The sequence below is a fragment of the Lagenorhynchus albirostris genome, chromosome 20 (assembly GCF_949774975.1).
Source record: "Lagenorhynchus albirostris chromosome 20, mLagAlb1.1, whole genome shotgun sequence".
NCBI classification, from domain to species: domain Eukaryota; kingdom Metazoa; phylum Chordata; class Mammalia; order Artiodactyla; family Delphinidae; genus Lagenorhynchus; species Lagenorhynchus albirostris.
The window spans coordinates 40,185,374-40,199,727 of record NC_083114.1 but is presented as its reverse complement, the minus strand read 5'-3'; the positions used below and the strand labels follow the sequence as shown (position 1 = coordinate 40,199,727).

Sequence of the window (14,354 nt, the reverse complement as noted above, 5' to 3'; positions counted from 1 at the left end):
GGGGTGAAGATCCGAACGAGTGTGACAGCGGGGCGAGTGGCTGGGCATCGGGGTGGGCTGGTGTGGGGCAGCTCTCCGGAGGGCAGGAGCCTCCGGTCCCAGGGAGGGGAGAGTCGGAAGCAGAGCCGCCAGGAACTGACCAATGGGGAGAGCGCCCGTATTTGCACTCAGGAGCCTGCAAATTCCTGGGCCCTCAGAAATCCGCCCGACACCGTCCCCCCTCCCCCGCCCAACCCCGGGCATAAAAGGCGCCAGGTGAGGGCCTCGCCACTCCTCTTGCCGACTGCAGCCACTCCGACCGGTGTCGCCCGCGTCCTCCTTCGCCATGACTTCCTACAGCTATCGCCAGTCGTCGGCCACCTCTTCCTTCGGGGGTCTGGGCAGCGGCTCCATGCGCTTCGGGGTGGGAGGCGCCTTCCGCGCGCCCAGCATCCACGGGGGCTCGGGTGGCCGCGGCGTGTCGGTGTCCTCCGCCCGCTTCGTGTCCTCGTCCTCCTCCGGGGGCTACGGCGGCGGCTATGCGGGCGCCCTGGCCGGCTCCGACGGGCTGCTGGCGGGCAACGAGAAGCTCACCATGCAGAACCTCAACGACCGCCTGGCCTCCTACCTGGAGAAGGTGCGCGCCCTGGAGGAGGCCAACGGCGACTTGGAGGTGAAGATCCGCGACTGGTACCAGAAGCAGGGGCCCGGGCCCGCCCGCGACTACAGCCACTACTTCAAGACCATCGGGGCCCTGCGGGACCAGGTGGGAGGCGGCCCGGCCGCGGGAAGTGCACCTGTCGCGTATACCCAGCCCCGCGGGCCGGGTGAGGCCCGAGGCGGGGGCGGCGGGCGCCAGAGCCACCTCCCGGCCGGGGCGGGAGCGAGGGTTAGGATGGGGGAGGGCCCGCAGGGTGGGGCGGAGGGAAGCCGGCCGGTGAGGAGGGGCAGGACCACGGGGCAGGAAGTGGAGGCCTGGTGGGGGGGAGCGGGTTAATGTGGGGGGACTGGAGGGCGGGAGGAACAAGGCGCGCCGGTCGGCTAGGCCTGGGAAAGGGGGGAGGAAGGAGGGGGAAGAGATGGGGCGCGCCGTGGGCTGCCCTGAGGTCTGAACCTGAGTCGCTGTGCAACAGGGAAATGCAAGAGTTTGGCGGGGGAGGAATCTGGTTCTCGCTGGGCCAGACCTGCCTTCTGCTGCCCCCGGTGTGAGGCCCTCTGCATTCCTTGTCTCCCGCCGGGCGGGTCTGGTTTCCATCACGCAGAGGCTGAAGCCCCTCCCCCACCCAGGGAGCCACTGGGGACTTAGAGGAGCTCTAGGAAGAATGGGAGAGGCTAACTCTGGCCCCTGGGCAAGGAGGGACATATGCTGTGGCCCCCGGACTGGGTAAAGGAGAGACGAATGCTGAGCTTGTGAAGACCTCTGTGGAGAGGCCCCATGCCGTGTGGGTGGAGACCCCAAGTCCCAGCTACAGCCTCTTGCTGGGAGGCCCTCAGGGTCCTTCAGGGTGGGGCTTGGTCTCTGCCCACAGGGAACGGCTCAGAGCTGGGATCTCGGTCCCGAAGAAATGTTTCAGAAGCCAGTGGGACACTTAACAGCCTCACACGTTGGGTCTCCAAACGCACAGTCCCCACAGCGTAGGCCAGGGCCCACCCTGTGCCTGGAGTGCTGCTGGGTGCCAGGGGCCTAGACCAGACCCGTAGATGAGGGAGAGCTAGAGATGTAAACAACGAGCGTAGTGCTTTCAAACTTTATAAACTGTGACCCACACAAGGGAATACACTTCGCCTCAAAGAGGAGGCACAAAGTGTCGGCACATAATAGATGCTCGACAGAGTGCTTTCCCTTCCCCGAAGGCAGAAGGTGCTTTGAGTGGGGGTCAGACCACAAGTCAGACCACAGCCCACCCCTGTGCTCCCTGCATCTGGTTTGCGGATCACTAGAAGTTGCCTCCCTACGAGCATTTAGAGTTTCCCTGGGTGCAGGTTGTGGAGACTTTTCCCCCCAGGCTTACCTTCCTGCCCTTCCCGTTTCCCCCCTGGCTCAGCCTCCCTGGCGGTAGTTTCTCCCGCTCCAGCTCCTGGGCCTGGACCCATTCCAAGGCCTCCCAGAGAGCAGGCTGATGGGCAGCCTGGGGTGGCTGAGGCTTTGGTCTCCAGGCGGTGGAGGCACACAGGCACGCACACTCCTTTGCTCTCCTCTCTCCTCTGGGAAGAAAGTGGGTGGACGGTGCCCACGTACGAACTGGTGCTAACCTCCTGCCTTCCGCCTTCCAGATTCTTGGTGCCACCGTTGAGAATTCCAGGATGGTCCTGCAGATCGACAACGCTCGTTTGGCTGCAGATGACTTTCGAACCAAGTGAGTGTCTGCGCCTTGGGGGCTGCAGAAGCCCGGGCAGGGGCGGGGGGCGATCTCAGGCCCTTATGGGGCTCAGTGCCGTGGGGGGAATGGACTCTGCTCTCACCCACCCCGGCTGGTCTGAAGCACACCCCATCCCCCATGGGCCCCTGAACCCAGGGGAGGTGGGGAAGTCTTCAGAGGTGCAGAGGAAATGCTGGCCTGACTGCAACTATTTCCTCCGAAAGGTTCGAGACGGAGCACGCCCTGCGCGTGAGCGTGGAGGCCGACATCAACGGCCTCCGCAGGTTGCTGGACGAGCTGACCCTGGCCAGGACCGACCTGGAGATGCAGATCGAGAACCTCAAGGAGGAGCTGGCCTACCTGAAGAAGAACCACGAGGAGGTGGGTTTCAAGCTGGGCTTCCCATCCACCCCCGCCCAGCTTCCCAGAGCTGCGGACACTTTTCTTTATCCTGTATCCTCTGACCGTGGCCACATCTGCTGCACCCTTGACCTGGCCCTGAGTGTGTCATGTGGCTCCCAAGCGTTCCAGCAGGGAACGGTGGTGACCCCATCTGTACCCCAGTGCTGGCTCCTAGGTCTGCACCTGAAAACCAGACCCCTATGGCCTGGGGGATGGGGGCGTGACCTGGCTCAGGCCCAGCAGGCTCTGGGCCCTGACATGCCCATCTCTGCTGTATCTTTCTAGGAAATCAGTGTCCTGAAGGGCCAGGTGGGTGGTCAGGTCAGTGTGGAGGTGGACTCCGCTCCGGGCATCGACCTAGCCAAGATCCTGAGCGACATGAGAAGCCAATATGAGATCATGGCTGAGAAGAACCGGAAGGATGCTGAGGCCTGGTTCACCAGCCAGGTATGGACGTGGAGGCAGGTGCCCCTTGGGGAGGTGGCAAGGAGAGCGGGCTTAATGCTCCCAGGCAAGGGTCTGCCTCAGCGCTTACTCCCTCTGCCTCCTCTCACTGCAGACCGAGGAGCTGAACAGGGAGGTCGCTGGCCACACGGAGCAGCTGCAGAGCAGCAAGACGGAGGTCACCGACCTGCGGCGTACCCTCCAGGGTCTGGAGATCGAGCTGCAGTCTCAGATCAGCATGGTATGTGCCCTCTGCCCTGTGGGAGGCACACTCGTGTCCTTGTGGCCTCGGGCAGCCTGGATGGTGGCTGGGCCCATGCCATCGCTGGGCACCAGGCTCTGCTGAGTCTCCTTCCCTCTCCCTGCCCTCAGAAAGCTGCCCTGGACGGCACGCTGGCCGAAACGGAGGCTCGCTTCGGAGCCCAACTGGCGCAGATCCAGGCGCTGATCAGTGGTGTCGAAGCCCAGCTGAGTGATGTGCGTGCCGACACCGAGCGGCAGAACCAGGAGTACCAGCACCTAATGGACATCAAGTCCCGGCTGGAGCAGGAGATCGCCACCTACCGAAACCTGCTGGAGGGCCAGGACGCCTACTACAACGACCTGTCCACCCCGAAGGTCCTCTGAGTCTGGCAACCTCCTGGCCTTCCTACCCTGCTGCAGAGGGATTCCCCTGGGTAGGGGCATGGGAGGGGAGGGACCCTTATCCCTGGCTCTCCCCCTGATCTTCCAATAAAACTTTATGGCCCAAGGGAGGAAGGACATTGAGTTTGTTATTTCAGCCCATGGTGGGGGGGCCAGGCCTTGGCACTGTTTAGGTTTTATTGTTTAGGTTTCATTTGGACCAGAGTCCACGCTTTCCCAGGAAAGGGGAGGGAGGGCGCTCACAAACTCCAGCTGTTACAGTAATTCCTTTGCAGAGGTCTTCATGTATCTCACCTGTTCCCTAAAACAAGGATGTTTAATAAGCATTGCTCCCATTTTACAGAGGGATAAACTAAGGCTCAGAGAGACGAGGTGGGTTGTTGTATATATAACTGTTCTAACACATGGCAAAGGTGGGATTTGAAACTGGTTTTTGCGTCCAGATTTAGTTTTCTTTCCACTGAACTCACCCCAAGTGTTGGTGTGTGTTTGTGTATCTAATTAATGTTTACTGAGCACCTACTAAGTGCTATTTAATCAAACAACCCTGAAAGGTAGTATGAGTTGTATCCTATAGAGTAGGAAGCAGGCTCAGAGAGGTTAAGTAACTTGACCAAGGCCACATAGCAACTACATGGCAGACCTAGGACCAGAATTACATTTCCTGATTCTTAACCCACAGTGCCACCCCTGCACCCCGTCTCCTAGGATGACACTGCTTGTGCTGTTTCCTCAGTACATTCCAGTCTTGCTCTGTGTGAAGGCCTAGGACTGGGATCCCCTGAGGCAGTTCCTCCTGACAGGTTTTTCCACCTAACTTAAGGAGAAACTGGGGCTTTGGGGTCAGGGGGCGGGCACCAGCTCAGAACAGGGCTGGAGAGGGCGCCCTCGTTGGGGTGTGTGTGCGCATGCACTGACACCTCCATCCATCCCCTGGCAGCCCTGCGTAAGCCCCTTACGCCCACCAGCCCATACCTGGGCTCAGAGCCTGGAATAGGACCCAGCTGTGACCCAGACCTCCCACAGAGACCCCCAAACTGGCTTGCCTGGGGCCCGTCCCAGGCCCCCAAAGGAATGCAAGTCTCAGCTTCCTGGTACAACTCTGCCCTGGGGTTGGTATGGTCCTGTCCCTGTGGTTTACAGCTTAGCGGCCAAGAACGGAGACCAATTAAAGGTAAACATGTCCCACTTCCCCCAGCAGAGAGGTTCAGGCTGAGTGGGTCTGTTCAGGCCCCGTGGATCTGTGACAGTGGCCGACCCTGTGAGGGAGGGGGCTGAGTGAGGCGGAAGGTCTAGGGGGACAGATGGACGCTCTGCCACCTGTGCTCAGCACTGCGCGAAGGAGGCTCAGGACGCCGCCGTACCTGGTGTTCATCCTGAAGGGGGTGCTTTTTCCGCCATTTTCCATGAAGCTTGGTAGGCTCATTAGCTTACTCCAAATCACAGGCTGGTGACCCCCGAGCCCAGCTCTTCCCGCTTCCCCTGCCGCAGCCCTGGGCCAGGAGCCCCTTCTGCCACGTCCCCAGTTATTCCGCTCTGGCCGTCAGCACCTACAGACTCACTCTCCCACTTGACTTAGGAGGCCTTGGAGCTAGAGGCCAGTCCCAGGCTGGGAGTGCCCAGATATTTGTCCCCTGTTCGTGAAAGCCTCTGTTGTCACAGCTGAAACCCTCCCCTGTGCCCCAGAGGCCCCTGGAATGTGGCTGTGAGGCGGGGTCTGGGCCCCATACAGGTGGGGCTGGTGACTGGGTCTCAGGTCTGGGTGTCAGGAATAAAGCTTTCCTTTGTGTGCAGGTGCGTGCGCGTGCGCGTGCGTGCGTGCGTGCATGTGTGTGTGTGTGTGGACACTTTTCTATCTCAGTCTGGGAGCTGAAACTAGGGGTACTGTGTTGACAGAAGCAGCTGGGATAGAGGAAAGGGAGCGAGAGGAAGGGGGAGGGGATTTGGGGGGGCAGCCCTGCTGGTCATCTTGACCACTTCAGTTTGCAAGCATTTCCGGTCCGTCATCTTGCTCCATCCCCGTGAGTCAGACTGGGTCAGAGTTATTTCCATTTTTCCAATTGGTAGACTGAGGCTTGGAGAGAGGAGGCTTGATTACTCAACGCCATGTAACTAATAAATGAGAAATGAGGAATTCTCCAGGCCCCAGGGCATGCCCTCTCTCTGACCCTGGCATCTCCCTGGGGAGCAGAGGAGATTCTAACATCTGTGGAGGTCCCCACTCCCCCTGTGACACTGAATGCTCACTGTGGCCCTGTAGCTGGGGCCAGTGTTAATGGGGTCCGTGTTTTTTTTTTTTAATTTTTTTATTGTGGTAAAATACATATAACATAAACATGACCATCTCACACATTTCTCGGTGCGCAGCTCTGTGGCAGTTCCGTGCACTCACCTTGTTGTGCAAGCGTGTCGTGCAAGCGTCACCCTCCATCCTCATAACTCTTTCTATCTTGTAAAACGGAAACTTTATCCCCAGTAAACCATAACTCCTCATTCTCTCTCCCCACCCCCGGCAACCACCATTACACTTTCTGTCTCTATGATTTTGACTCTTCTTAGTATCTCATGTAAGTGGGAAAATGGCCCAATTTTAAGTCAGGAACCTGGCTCGGAGATGTTGAGTTGCACCCGGCGGTGGAGTCCAGCTCAGGCTCTTCCCACTGGGCTGCGTCGTCCCATCCCTAGGAGGGAAGGCCGGCTCCGGGATGGCCTGTCTGCCTGCAGTGGGCAAAGGACAGAAACTGACACAGCATCCCGGGCGGGCTGCCTGGGGCAGGGCCCAGGTCTGCAGTCTGGGCTGGAGCCAAATGGAGCTTGACCTCCACCCTTGCCCAGCCATCACCTTCTGGTGCTAGTGAGTAGGTTCCGGCCACCCAGACCTTGAGCTCATAGGAACTGTTTGGACCGAAACCAGGGATTTGTGACTGGGGCAGCTGCTGCCTGGCCTGGGCCTGAGAGCGTAGGGAAAGCCCCCTTGAGGGGCTGCTGGAGGGGAGTCAGGGTGCAGAGAGAGGCTGGCTGGGGTCCAGCCCTCCCTCACCCCGGGGTGATGCCACATAATTTTTCCCGGGGTAATTGCTGAGGCCGTAATGTCTGCAGAGGCTTTAAGGAGCTATGGCTGATCTGAGTTTGATTATTTTTCTTTCAGAGGAAAAGACAGTATCCTCCCATCCACAAGACAATACCTCACTGTCTGGGCCCAGCACTCGGAGGCTGGCTCACTGTGATACTGGGCGAGGAGAAGCCCACCCCCACGTACCAGGAATACTCCACTACCCCAGCTCAGGTGCAGGAATCTGGAGTCTGGGGAAGGGAACACCTTCTTTTCCTGTCTCCTGTTTGAGTGTGTGGGGGGGGGGCGGTCAGAGGACCCAGTGAGTCCCGGCGATGCCCTCTTACTAGCTGTGCCACCTTATACAAATCACTTCCCTCTCTGAGCTGCAATTTCATTCCTTCTGAAATAGGGGCAGGGATCATCTTCTTAGCTGTGAGGAATAGAGGAGGCGTGGATGCAGAAGTGCACTGTAAACTGTGAAGGATGCGGTGGAAGAATTTACTGTTATTAAAGCAATAAAAACAATGACCTGCATTGCCCAGTAGGTGCTGGTTATGGAAGAATATGGCAGGGTGTGACGGTCACTCACAGGGCAGATCTGATGCCCAAGGACAAAAAAAATGTCCCCGCAGGTGATGGTACTTGGGAGTCCTAAGTATTGGACATGCACCCCTCTATCCGGTGCCTCAGAAGACGGGGAGCAAGGAGGAGGCAGGATGGGGGCTCTTGGGCCTCAGGGCTTCCCCGTAAGTGGGAGCTGAGAGTGCCCGTTGCAAGAAGGAAACTGAGACTTGAATGGTACCGTGTCCGAGGTTTTCCAAGCAGTGATGGGTAGAGCCAGGCTTGAAGCCAGGTCCCAGGGAATCCGGAGCTCCGTCAGCTTCATGGTGCTGCAGCTGTGGTCCAGGAATCCTCCTCCTGACCCTCCAGCCTGGTCTTGCTCACTTCCCCACCCCTGGCTCTCTCCAAACCCCGCAGCCAAAGCCAGAGGGCCAGGCCACGCCTCCGGTGGCACTGCCCACAGGTATCAGGTACCGGAACACGGGCCCCTGAGCTGGCGGCGGAGAAAAGGGCTCTCCTGAGTGTTGGACTCCCCTCTCTGGCCTCAGCATCCTGCTCTCTGAAGCGGTGCCTCGACCTTCAAGATCTCCGAGGTGTCTTCCAGCCCGCCCTGCGGGCCTCTCTATCCCCCCACCTCCTCACGGTGCTCAGGCACATACAGCTTTCTGGATCGGATCCCTCCTCAGCTTCGTGGTGCTTGACGGGACAAACAGAGTTAATCTAGCGCCGCTGTGCAGCGACTTGCCTCTCCCTGGAGAAAGCAGGGGCTTTCTGGAACTTGCTCCCGTCTTATCTGCAGAGGTTTGCCCCAACTTGTCCCAGGAGCAAGCAAAGGTTCAGTGACATGTAGTTGGCAGGCGGTGGGATTATCAATCAGCCCCTTGTCAGCCCTGAGCCCGCTGGCTTTTGTGAGAATGCCAGTGCCATGGGGCTGAGGGCCGGTGTGGGGGAGCTGGAGAAGAAGGAGGGGGACTGGGGGTGGGGGAGGAGAGGAGGAGAGGGTGGAGGAGAGGAGGAGAGGGGGGGAGGAGAGGAGGAGAGGGGGGGAGGAGAGGGGGGGAGGAGAGGAGGAGAGGGGGGGAGGAGAGGAGGAGAGGGGTGGAGGGTTGGAGCATCAGGGAAGTGACAGATGCTGGCCCCTCTGGTCACCTCCGCTGGAACTTGACTCAGGATCCCTCTCCCGTCCTCAGCCTATCCTTGTGGGCCCTGCATTCCTCTGTGTACCTCTGCCTGCCAATCCCCAGAGCCCGCAGGCTCGCACATGGGGTCTGTGAGAGGGACCGCACAGGGCAGCGATGAAAAGTGGATTCTCGAACTGAGAGCAGGGAGCCGGCCACCTGCGGGCAGCAGAGAAGTCCAGCGGAGAGTGGAGTTGGCCTGAGCCTCTAAGAGTGCAGGCGGAGGCCTGGCAGACGTGATGCGAGTTTGCTCCTTTCGGGTTTTCTCCTGGAGAGTAGAGATGAACCTGTAATCCAAGTGTTAAAACCATGGCCCGGGGCAAAACACCATTCATTCTGAATCATCTCTTTTGTTGCATTAAAAAAAAAAAAAAATAGAAAGAAAAGAAAAACCCCAAACCAGCCACGTGGAGGTGTGCAGGTGGCTGTGTTTGTCAGGAAGGCAGAAGGAGTTGGCTTCCCTTTGGGGGAGGAGACATGGCCCCACAACACCCTGGGAGGGGTATATAAGGAGCCTGGGGCTGGGGGTGACAGGTGCAGACCTCGGGTTTCAGCCCAGCTCACGCCTCCTGCCAGCTTTGCTTGTGCTGCTGAGAGCTCAGGGCTGCTGCCTGGCCATGAGCACCACATTTCTGCAGACTTCTTCCTCCACCTTTGGGGGTGGCTCGACCTGGGGGGGTTCCCTCATGGCTGGGGGAGGAGGCTTTGGTGGGGGGAGTCTCTATGGGGGAGGTGGGAGCCGCAGTATCTCAGCTTCTTCTGCCAGGTTTTTCTCCTCGGGGTCAGCAGGGGGCTATGGGGGCGGCTTCAGTGGAGCGGCTGGTAGTGGTTTGGGTGGAGGCTTTGGTGGTGGCTTTGGTGACTTCGGCGGTGGCGGTCTCCTCTCTGGCAACGAGAAGCTCACCATGCAGAACCTCAACGACCGCCTGGCCTCCTACCTGGAGAAGGTGCGCGCCCTGGAGGAGGCCAACGCTGACCTGGAGGTGAAGATCCGCGACTGGTACCAGAAGCAGAGCCCAACCAGCCCGGAGCATGACTACAGCCCCTACTTCAAGACCATCGAAGAACTCCGAGACAAGGTGAGTCCTCGGGCGTCAGGGAGAGGGGAGCAGGTGGCTGGTGCCAGCCGCCTGGGGGAAATCCTTGCCTTCCCAGGTAATGATGTGTAACCTCGGCAAACTTGGAGCGTGGGGAATGCGTTCCAGGTGTGGATGCCCGCCAACATCTGCTCAACCTGGCGGTGCTGGGGATCCTGGCACGCGGGTCTCGACCAGTAGGGGCCGAGGTGAGAGCAGTGTTCACACCCTGCAGGGCTCTGCCTAGAGCATTCCTTTGGGTTTTTTGCAAGAACGGAGGTGTAGAGATGAACCTCCGGTTCTAGGAGTCCAGAACACCAGGACTGCCCGCCTCACCCTTCGAATGTCTTGGGCGGCAAAAGCACTGTTGGGCCTTCGGAGACCTGGAACTGGGCATGGGCTCTCCCAGCCACTCACTCACCCTTCACTCACCTGCACCAGTTTCCGCAGCTGCCCTCCAGTGTCCCGCCGACTGGAATGTTCTGTAGATGCATGGCTGTGTTAAGGTGTGCAGGAGGCCGGCGACCGTGAGCTGTCTACAGGGGAGGCTGGTGGAGTACCGCCAAGAGGGCACCCTCTCCAGGCCAGGCACTTTCCACAGGGGGTTCTCCTCAACCCTGGTTCCTTGGTCTTTCATGTTCTGGAGACGAGGAGGGCGGCTTGGGACAGACCAAGTGGTGGCCTGGACTCTGCCCCGGGGCCCTACAGGCTTCCGTTGCTGGTGTCAGAGGGGAGATGTTTAGTGAGGGGTCCCGCCTGGGGCGCAGGGCAGGGAGAGCAGCAGGGAAGAGGGAGGGGTCCTCTAGACACCAGCTCCCTGTATCTTGCAGATCCTGGCGGCCACCATCGACAACTCCCGGGTTAGCCTGGAGATTGACAACTCCAGGCTGGCCGCGGATGACTTCAGACTCAAGTATGTTCCCTCTGCCCCCTCTCCCAACTCCAGTGGCCCACACCCCTCACCCTTCCTCACTTGGGTTCCCTCTTCCTTTCCAGGTATGAGAACGAGCTGGCCCTGCGCCAGAGCATGGAGGCCGACATCAACGGCCTCCGCAGGGTGCTGGACGAGCTGACCCTGGCCAGAGCCGACCTGGAGCTGCAGACTGAGAGCCTGAACGAGGAGCTGGCCTACCTCCGGAAGAACCACGAGGAGGTGAGAGCCAGGCAGTGGCTGGGGCTGATGGGAGGCAGAGTGGGGCCTCTGGGGCCTCCTCATAGTTGGGGGAAGGGCTTCGTGGTTCAGATATGCACGCCCCCCAACACAGGGGTCTCCGTGGAGAGGAAGGGGCACTGTCGACCCAGACCCCTTTTCTCCTCTGATCCACAGCCAGGCCAGGTGGCCAGTGGGCACTGCTGTCCTGATCTGCTTCAGGAACTGACACAAAGGCCCTACTGTCTTGAGGTCCTCCCTCGGCAGGACCTAGAGAGGAGGAGGGACCCTTAGTGCTGAGGGGCTCGTGCGATCAAAAATCTTCACGTGCTGTGGGAAACAGGGGCCCGGGATGGGTATGGGGCAGAGCCAACGTCACGTGGTGAGTTAGGGATGGAGCCGGGATTGGCACGTGGGACCCCAGACTCAGCTCTGGCTTCCGCCCTCTGTCTCTGAATGGGGCCCACCCACCCTGCAGGAGATGAAGGAGTTCAGCAACCAGCTGGCCGGCCAGGTCAACGTGGAGATGGACGCAGCACCGGGCGTGGACCTGACCCGCGTGCTGGCGGAGATGAGGGAGCAGTACGAGGCCATGGCGGAGAAGAACCGCCGGGATGCCGAGGCCTGGTTCTTCAGCAAGGTGGGCCTGACCTGCCAGCCCCGCTCCAGCTCCCTGAGCTCCTGGGAGGCCCGTGGAGCTCACTTGTCTTGTGCGTGACCTACAGACAGAGGAGCTGAATAAGGAGGTGGCCTCCAACACAGAGATGATCCAGACCAGCAAGACGGAGATCGTAGACCTGAGACGCACGGTGCAGGGGCTGGAGATGGAGCTGCAGTCCCAGCTCAGCAAGGTCTGGCTCCCACCCCACCCACCCCAGCCTCTCCCACCCTCCGTGGCTGTGTAAGCCTTGGCGTTCCCGAGCTCCCTTTGGGGCTGTTCCTTGCCATCCATTCAGCCTCTCTCCTCAGGCCCTCGGCGGCTTCCTGTCTAGCCTGATGTGATGTCTGTCGGTCTGCTGCCCCACCAGAAAGCCGGGCTGGAGAGCACGCTGGCGGAGACCGAGTGCCGCTACGCCCTGCAGCTGCAGCAGATCCAGGGCTTCATCAGCAGCATCGAGGCCCGGCTGAGCGAGCTCCGCAGTGAGATGGAGTGCCAGAGCCAGGAGTACAAGATGCTGCTGGACATCAAGGCGCGGCTGGAGCAGGAGATCGCCACCTACCGCAGCCTGCTGGAGGGCCAGGACGCCAGGCAGGGGCTCGGGTGCAGGGGGCAGCGAGGGAGGGGCCGGTTGTGGTTGAGTGGGGAGAGTCATCTTAAGTGCAGCGTCTACAGTGAAAAGAGAACAGAACAAGGAGTAAGAGGTTCTGGACTCTGCGCTCTAGTCTTTGGCCGCTACCTTGGGCAGGTCCTGTCACCTCTCTGGACCTGTGTACCTTCTGTAAATGATAGCAGTTGGGCTCGTGGTCTTGGATTTAATGCTGGTTCCATTTCCAGCATGAAATAGATGGAGTGTTATCATAGATCAGAATCTGTGTGCTTGGGGGTGGCTCTCAGGATGTCCCAGGCTTTAGAGAAGTCAGATGTGGGAGTGAGGGTGGTGTGAGGGCTGGAGAGGACGGCTTAGCTGTCTCCCGGGGCCTCCTGTAGGCAGACCTGAGTTTTTGTCTGTTGCTTACATCTGCTGCCCCCTCTCTTTCAGGATGGCTGGCATTGGTACCAGAGAAGGTAAGAGGCTTCACTCTTCTTTTCTTTTCTCTGGCCACACTGGGCGGCATGCGGGATCTTAGTTCCCCGACCAGGGATTGAACCCGTGCCCCCTGCAGTGGAAGTGTGGAGACTTAACCACTGAACCGCCAGAGAAGTCCAAGAGACTTAACTCTTCCTGAGTTGAGGGGAGAGGGAAGCTATTGAAGCCACAGTTCTTCTTGGAATGGGGAGGAAGGTGAAAGAGGCCAAGCATCCCAGTAGGGTGGGGACATGCCCATTCCAGTAGGTACCTCTTCCCCATTGGGACCCCTCTATCAGCCCCAGGTAGGGTTGGGATTGAAGATTTACTGAGAACCTTCCAGGACGAGTAAGCTTTGTCCAGGGTATAGCCCCCACCCCCGGCTCCCCCTCCCCCGCCTCCCCCCCCCCCACCTTCATGCACTTATGGTGAGATGCCCGTGATTAATTTCTGTTTATGTACAGCTTAAAAGCCCTGACATTCTTGCTCACTGCACAGCACACCTGCCGCTGCCGCCGCCAATCTCTTTGATGAGTGATTTAGCACCAGTCCTCCTGGCAGCTCTGGGAGGATTGGCCAATGGCCATGATCAGGGGTGCTGTGCAGTTCTTCCAGAGCTCAGCCAAGGTCCTGGCGCCTTGGGAGGGAGGACAGGGAGAGTCTCCCACTCCAAAGCTTGCCTCTTCTTCCTACAGCCTCCCTGGGAGGTGGTGGCGGCGGCAAAGTCCTCATCAATGTTGAGGAGTCAGCGGATGGGAAGGTGGTTTCTTCTCGAAAGAGAGACATCTAAGTGCCCAGCACAGGAGAGACACCCCCGTCATCCCCACACTCCCCAGGCTGAGTGGACAGCTGGCTGGAGGGACCAGAAAAGCAAACTCGGGCTTCCCTGGTGGCACAGTGGTTAACAATCCACCTGCCAGTGCAGGGGACACGGGTTCGAGCCCTGGTCCAGGAAGATCCCACATGCCGTGAAGCAACTAAGCCCGCGAGCCACAACTACTGAGCCTGTGCTCTAGAGCCCACGAGCCACAACTACCGAAGCCCGCGTGCCTAGAACCTGTGCTCCGCGACAAGAGAAGCCACCGCAATCAGAAGCCCTCGCACTGCAACCAAGAGCAGCCCCCAACTCGCCGCAACTAGAGAAAGCCCTCGTGTAGCAATGAAGACCCAACACAGCCAAAAAAAAAAAAAATAATAATAATAAAGAAAAAAAATAAACGAAAAGCAAACTCCAGGCACTGCCTTCAGAGGGTCCAGCTCAAGGGGCCCCTCATCTCCTAGTTGGGTGCTTCACATGCTTTCCCAGACCCCGCTTCAGCTTTCCCACCCCTTACAGCAGGGAGGTGCGAGAAGCAGCCGTATTGTGTAACAAGCTCATGGTTTGCACCATGTCCATGCAATAAAGAATTGCTTTTCCTTTTGCAAATATCTCCTGGGAGTATGTCCAGTTTTTCTTGTTGGTGGCCTCTGAGGAAGCCCAGGGCCCACACGCTGCCATCTCCCCCTGGCTTTGAACTCGTCCCTGCGTGGTCGCTCTTTGGGTTCCCTGGGGTGCCCGGGACAAATCAGGTGGCTCAGATGACTTGCTGTCTTGCTTACCCTCTTTAGTGATCACAGAAGCAGGAGGCGGGGTTCCTTAGAGCAGTGTGTTGTACTTAGCACAGGGCTGGACACACGGACTAATCACTTACTGGATGGTTGACTGAATCGATGGCTCTGGTTCACCACTCTGTGGTTGGCACTGTGCTAGGCACACCCGCCTATGGGTCTCATTTAA

At 59.1% G+C, this 14,354-nt stretch overlaps 2 protein-coding genes across 2 annotated transcripts; both read left to right on the top strand.

Moving 5' to 3' along the window:
* The first annotated feature begins 310 nt into the window (after nucleotides 1-310).
* LOC132511516 (keratin, type I cytoskeletal 19) lies at nucleotides 311-3,938 on the top strand. The gene is made up of 6 exons (XM_060134732.1): nucleotides 311-745; nucleotides 2,254-2,336; nucleotides 2,564-2,720; nucleotides 3,027-3,188; nucleotides 3,301-3,426; nucleotides 3,558-3,938. Exons 1-6 carry the CDS (start codon nucleotides 326-328, stop codon nucleotides 3,810-3,812), a joined length of 1,203 nt encoding a protein of 400 aa, XP_059990715.1. The 5' UTR covers nucleotides 311-325; the 3' UTR covers nucleotides 3,813-3,938.
* Nucleotides 3,939-9,241: 5,303 nt separating this feature from the next.
* LOC132510657 (keratin, type I cytoskeletal 15) lies at nucleotides 9,242-13,367 on the top strand. Its single transcript, XM_060132807.1, has 8 exons — nucleotides 9,242-9,703; nucleotides 10,531-10,613; nucleotides 10,697-10,853; nucleotides 11,329-11,490; nucleotides 11,576-11,701; nucleotides 11,879-12,099; nucleotides 12,551-12,576; nucleotides 13,273-13,367. The coding sequence occupies exons 1-8, from the start codon at nucleotides 9,242-9,244 to the stop codon at nucleotides 13,365-13,367; spliced, it is 1,332 nt and encodes a 443-aa protein (XP_059988790.1).
* The last annotated feature ends 987 nt before the right edge of the window (nucleotides 13,368-14,354 follow it).

Bases quoted from the DNA above. Each gene is read 5' to 3' on its own strand.
- LOC132510657 (XM_060132807.1), top strand. From the start codon at position 9,242: ATGAGCACCACATTTCTGCAGACTTCTTCCTCCACCTTTGGGGGTGGC. The intron at 10,614-10,696 runs GTATGTTCCCTC...CTTCCTTTCCAG, and splicing joins GCGGATGACTTCAGACTCAA to GTATGAGAACGAGCTGGCCC. The intron at 11,702-11,878 runs GTCTGGCTCCCA...CTGCCCCACCAG, and splicing joins TGCAGTCCCAGCTCAGCAAG to AAAGCCGGGCTGGAGAGCAC.
- LOC132511516 (XM_060134732.1), top strand. From the start codon at position 326: ATGACTTCCTACAGCTATCGCCAGTCGTCGGCCACCTCTTCCTTCGGG. The intron at 746-2,253 runs GTGGGAGGCGGC...TCCGCCTTCCAG, and splicing joins TCGGGGCCCTGCGGGACCAG to ATTCTTGGTGCCACCGTTGA. The intron at 3,427-3,557 runs GTATGTGCCCTC...CCCTGCCCTCAG, and splicing joins TGCAGTCTCAGATCAGCATG to AAAGCTGCCCTGGACGGCAC.